At 41.5% G+C, this 6,000-nt stretch overlaps 1 protein-coding gene across 3 annotated transcripts in view; it reads right to left on the bottom strand.

Moving 5' to 3' along the window:
- Nucleotides 1-1,966: 1,966 nt before the first annotated feature.
- elf1 (E74-like ETS transcription factor 1) overlaps nucleotides 1,967-6,000 on the bottom strand; it is a 53,126-nt gene continuing 49,092 nt past the window's right edge. For all 3 annotated transcript variants that reach the window (XM_042492939.1, XM_042492938.1, XM_042492941.1), the window contains one exon: nucleotides 1,967-4,758. In XM_042492939.1, coding sequence (XP_042348873.1) covers nucleotides 3,942-4,758 — 817 coding nt within the window. In that variant the 3' untranslated portion in view covers nucleotides 1,967-3,941. The remainder of the gene's footprint in view (nucleotides 4,759-6,000) is intronic.

The following is a 6,000-nucleotide window of genomic DNA, read 5'->3' as shown; positions in this document are numbered from 1 at the left end:
GACCCTGAACACACACACACACAGTCAATTCGAGCCAACACACACACACACACACACACACACACACACACAAACACACACACAGACTCACACACAAACACATGCTCTAACTGAATCAATCCAAGTCAGTGTAACCCTTCCTCTCGCCAGCCACACACACACACACACACACACACTTCACTCTGCAAGCTGTGGTGACAGACTCGGCTGTCTTCAGTTCTGGGCATGTCACATGCTAATGTATTCATCCACCCACAGCAACTGGAGAAGCAGCGCTCTTAAGTACAGTCCAATCAGTCTCTGGCCTGCTAATGGCTCAAATCCAGTTCCCTACAGTAGCTTTTTCTCTCTTCAAATGCCATGTGGTCGAATGTCCCTCAAAGCCGCAGCAGCCCGAAAATACAACTTTGAGGCAGAAATGATTCATTTTCATTATCTTGACAGTAGCAATTAATTGACACAGTGACCTCCCCCTTGTCAGCTATTTGTTTCCAAGTTTAATTTTGTTTTGTGTTCAAATTTTCCGTGTGACATTTTATCTGCGCTCATTCAAATAAAAACAACAAATAAAAAGGATATTCGGTGACCAAGATTTTGTTTTTAATTAGTACTTTTTTCTTAAAAATCTACTCTATATTCAGCATAACGGAGGCAACCCCGGAAGCAACAAAACATAAGCAGTGGACATACCTCGGCATCTCACAGTCAGCAGTGCTTTAGGGGGAAAAAAGGCAGGGCAGATATATACAACGCAAAAAAAAGCAGCAAATCCCCATTCAAAAGACTAGATTTCTATGCAAATGTAGCCCAGTGTAATTATTGATTGTCAAAAGTATACATTCAGAGTGTCTTTGCAGACGCAGAGCCCCTTTGGCTGATGTGGGGTTGTAAAGCAGCGTTTAGCTCCTGTCCTTAGGTGCCAGTGCGGATGGAGGTCAGTATGTCTGAATGTCCTCACTCTGCAGCTACAGTCCGGGTGGAAAATACAACCAATTTAGCCGAGATACCACTCAGGATCAATATGGCTTCATCCCCGGCAGGAGCAAGGGGCCAATCGGATGGCTGGTCTGAGAGGTCCTTAACAAAGTGGGACAGCAAATAAAGAAGACACAGACTGGACTGACCCCAGAGCAGGAGGAGGAGGAGACAGGGGGAGGAGAGGGAGGAGGAGGAGGAGGAGGAGGAGGAGAGAAGCTTAAAACCAGCACTGGTACATCTTTGTACCAAATAACTAATTTGAGCTATAATTTCAAAGACATACTGATTGATACATTTGATGCTTTATGCAGAACATAATCTTTTTGAATGCATAGTCCCCACAGCGTAACTTTGGTATTTTTCATCACTGAAATTATTTTCCCATGAATTTGTATTTGAGTAACTAATCGGAATAACAGTCTCTGGAGCTGGTCCAGTACTGAGTGAGAGCGCTGCAGCCAAAACAGGCTTTAATGTGGCCACTTGGGGGATTTGTGCATCGTCAGTTTGCGTCCATTACTGTGCTTGTTTTTGATACTGACAGGCTCAGACTGTTAACCTAAGTGTATGATAACATGAAGGAAAGGATCCCCACAGACAGATCTTTTTGTTACAGAGTCAGATCCTTTTTGGAAAACCCGTTAACACCTGGACCAACATCATTTTTCTTGTGCTGCATTCAGACGCATTTCACAAGCATTTGAACCTCTGAACCTCTGGTTTGATTTCTTTCAAAAAAGAATGGGAGAAAAGATGATGAGAAACATGGCAAGAAATGTCCCGCAAATTGCAAAAAATGTAAAAAAAAAAAAAAAAGTACATTATTACATATTATCAAAAAATGTTCTTTTTTCGTTGCCTTTTATTATTTTCTTTTTACTTTTTTACAATTTCTTGCAAATTTTTTGGCCCTTTTTTGTGAAGTTGCTCATTGCCTTCTTTACATATTTTTGAAAGAAATCCAGCCAATTTGCTCAGGTTACAAAGGGTTAACTTAAAACAGCCCTCAAATTGCCATTGCCAAACCCACCAGACTCTATTTAAATAAACAGTAATTTTACCATGTATAGAGCCAGAATATTTTCCACATCTAACTGGGTAAATGAAAGGTTTATTTCATCATCACAGTTATTGAATGATGGAACAATGGAAAGACATACCAACATGACTTTTGTGAGTTTTATTTTCTTTCTGTTGAATAAAGTGTGTTTTACAATGATTAAATTGGTGTTTATTTAAATGTAGTCTGGTTGGTTTGGTGACAGTGGATTTTTGACTGTCACTTGTTAAACAAAAAGCATCTTACTCTTTAATAAGAAGGTCTATCTCTGTAGAAATCCTTTCCATACTGTTGTCCGAATAACAATCTGAGCCTGTCTGTGGTAAAAGCAAACACTTTCAGTGGACGTAAACAGAGTGCACAAATGCCCGGAGTTGTTACATTGCAGCCTGTTTCGCGGCTACCAGATGCAGCGGTCTCTCTCAATACTGGACCAGTTTTAAAAATTGTTGTCTCCATTAATCACTTAAAAACAAAAATATTGGAAAACACGGTCCTGGTTGAAAAATACTGAAGTTACCCTTTAACTGCTGAAAAAGGTAAAGAGGTATGTCTGCTGAAAAGAAGGCACATTCAGAACGTGTTTAAATCAGACACACAACAGACAATTTTTACATTAAGAGAATATAACAGGGGGATAATGATGCTGCAGAGTCCAAAACTTAAGAAAATACCAAAGCTGATTATATGGAATGCTATACAAATGAAAAATGTTGGTCTTTTTAAAAAAAAGCTTCCTGGTATTAACGTTCATATTCTTTGTATTTTCCCTCATGTTTACACATGTAAATAGAAGACAAATGTGCCTTTTTTATACAGAATTTAGAAATTCACAAAATAAATAAATTCACTATGGCCTTAAAACTGAATCTCAATTGTATATTATATGTATATATATCCATATATATTCCATTTCATATAAACAGGATTTAAACCTTGGAGCCCCTGAAGCCAGAGGCTGATAAAATCTGTTTTATCCTGCGTATTCTTTCTCTCCGTTTGTGCCTCCCTATCTTTCTGTGCCTCCAGTCTGCAGCTCTATACAAACAGTTTTGATGTCGGACTGTCCTTGGTGGACAGAAAATGCCCATTTCCATCGTAACACAGTGTTTTAAGGCCAGGAGTAATAGAGAGCAAATGCATACCTGTTTTTGTTTATATGAAAATAAATGAGTAATAAGTTCGTAAAAGTCTGGAAAGCCATTTAGTCCGTTTTTCATCTTTTCCCCAGACGTTTCCACAAAAGAGTCTTGCCGGTTTTGAACTTCCTGTAAGGCACTCTTCAATTAAACTCTGAGATGTGTGTGTTTTTTTCCCCCACCGGATTGGACACTGTGACACGGCATCCTAAAAAAACACACACACACACACACGTCCTCTGCACGATCTCAGAAGTCTGATTTCATTGCACCATTTTGGCATTCAGTCCCCAGTTTTGGTTTGTTGCGTCCTCGTTTAACATACAAGTCCAATGAGATGTAAGGTAAGAAAATGACTAACTGGCACATTTGGTAGACAGGGATCCCTGGTTTATCTGATGGCTGTTCTCCTAGACGGGGAAGGTTCTTTTATGTGTATGTATCTTTGAATATGTATCTGTATGTGTGAGTGTGTTGGGGTTAATGACTCGAGAAATAATCCCAAATGTTAAAAGTGACTTCTTAGAAAAACTAAACACTCCCTTGATTCTTTTAAAATTAGGCACATGGTCACAAAATCTGTGAGTAAACAATAAATCCTGAGGCTGAACTGACCAACCCTTTAAGAGCAACACGCTGCAGGATCCCTCACTCTGATCTCTGATCAGATCACTGTGGTACAAAACAAAAACTTTAAGTCTGTGGTCAAAATGAATTAAATTGTTGTCTGTTTTTTCTTTTGGTTCAGCTTGTGTCCTGCAGTCCTAAGCCTCTGTGGGCTCTGTCTTTATCTGGATAAAGTTTGCAGGCAATTGGACAGACAGCGGCAGCTCCTGCAGGCCTTTGATTCCCTGCTCAGGCTGCAGGGACATCTCCCCACGCACTTCCAGCTCCTCCACCGGGGTCAAGCCCTCGTTGGGGCTGCTGCTCTGGGAGAAATGTCCATTAATTATAGTTTCACTCACAGCCTCGTGGCCCTGGCTTTGACTGCTATCAATGATCACAGTCCTATACTGCAGCTCCGCCTCCCCTACCTCAATCTCCTCTTTCTCAAACGTACTCGCCGCCAGTGATGGATCCCCGTTCACCATCGACTGGAAGTAGCTGGGGTCCAGCATCTCCTCTTTGACCTGCAGCCCCGAGAGGTCGCTGGATTTGAGCACAGTGGCAATTACAGTGCCGGGCTGCTGGGCCACCATGGTCTGCCCACAGGTGGTGTTGATGGTGACCAGGCGGGGGAGACCGTTGAGGTTGGAAGCAGTGGAGCTAATGACTCCTGGAGGGGAAGTGCAGCAGGAGGAGGTGGAAGAGGAGGAGACAGCGGAGGAGTCCAGACTGGTGACCAGGAGGTGCTGAGAGAGGCCGTCATGCAGGCTGTTGGCTCCGCCTGCGAGAGAGGCCGTCTGGATGGTGAGCACATCTTTACCTCCTGCGGTGGTGGAGGGCATGGTGTGGAGAATAACCCGTGGGGGGGAGGAGTGGCAGGAGTCCCCGTTGGCCAGGACAGTGGTGAGGGGGACAGACTGCAGAGAGCCGGGAGACGTCAAGACCATAGGAACTGATGCAGGAGCAGTGATGGCCCTGCAAAGACAAAAATAAACTGGATATGTACTCGTGTTTCTTCATTTTGTCTGACGGAGCTGCTGTAATTGAATATTCAGTTTGTATCTCTGCAAATATAGACAAGGATTACTTTTTAATGGAACCCTGTTGAGAAAGGTACCCAGTGCACAGCAATGATCCTAAACAGCAGAACTAATGCCCTTATTAATATAACAAACGGCGTTGTCAGCTGTACTGCAGAAGTCATTATTCTCCTTGATTCCTATCTGCAGACAATGTTTAACAGCTTAGAAAAAAAAGCCAGATGACTGATAATACTTTGATTATTTAGGCAGTACGAAAAAAAAAAACAAAGAACACCAAAGAGTCGGTCAACACCTCTCTGACATCAACAAATTAACATTATAATCTTTGCAAAGGTAGTATGTACTGCAGGGCTACTTATTATATTACATGTTTTACTGTGTCCACCCTCTGCCTCAAAGGTTTAAGCACAGTTTAACTCAATTTCTAAAAAGCTGATGAGGTTTAGAGATTGATTTCTATTTCAAGTCGCAGCCATTAACAAAAGGTCGACGCAGGTTGAGTCAGTCATATGTGAATTTCAAGGACAAGTGTATTTTTGTGCATGTTTGTTTGTGTATGAGCACCGAGTAATTTCGTGTGTGTCAGGGGTTCTTACATTTTGTAAATTTCCTGAACCGTGGAATAAATTGGCCTTCACCTCAAACGCTCCTCTGAAAAAAATTTTCTTATCAAAGCATCCTGTGGGTTTGGAATAGCTCCCGTCTGATGCTGGATTTTTGAGGTTCGGACTGATATTTTTGTTGATGTCGTATGTTGTAAAGCCCTCTGAGGCAAACAGTGATTTGTGGTATTGGGCTTTATAAAAAAAAAAAAAACTGAATTAAATATCAAATATTGAATTTTAACAGTTACAAAAATCAGATTATATATTGACTGATATAGAGATGCACCAATTTAATTAGTATCGGTCAGTGTTTGCATTGTTGACTGCCATCTGCCAATCGATATATAGGATGACGTTCACCAGTGGCCGATGTTTTTCTGTTGTGTCACATCATTTTTGCGCAGGCAAAGCTGGGCTTGAAACTAACATCATCCCGTCATCCCAGGGACAATAGAAAACATGTTTAGGATGACCAGAGATCCTTCAGGATGCCTTCAGGAAGAAAAGGATGTAGTAAACTCACTGTTGACAGGGAAACACCTTATTTCGTCCTGATAATGTTACATTGA

Source organism: Plectropomus leopardus, chromosome 9 (assembly GCF_008729295.1).
Source record: "Plectropomus leopardus isolate mb chromosome 9, YSFRI_Pleo_2.0, whole genome shotgun sequence".
NCBI lineage: Eukaryota > Metazoa > Chordata > Actinopteri > Perciformes > Serranidae > Plectropomus > Plectropomus leopardus.
This window is presented reverse-complemented; position numbering and strand designations above follow the sequence as displayed.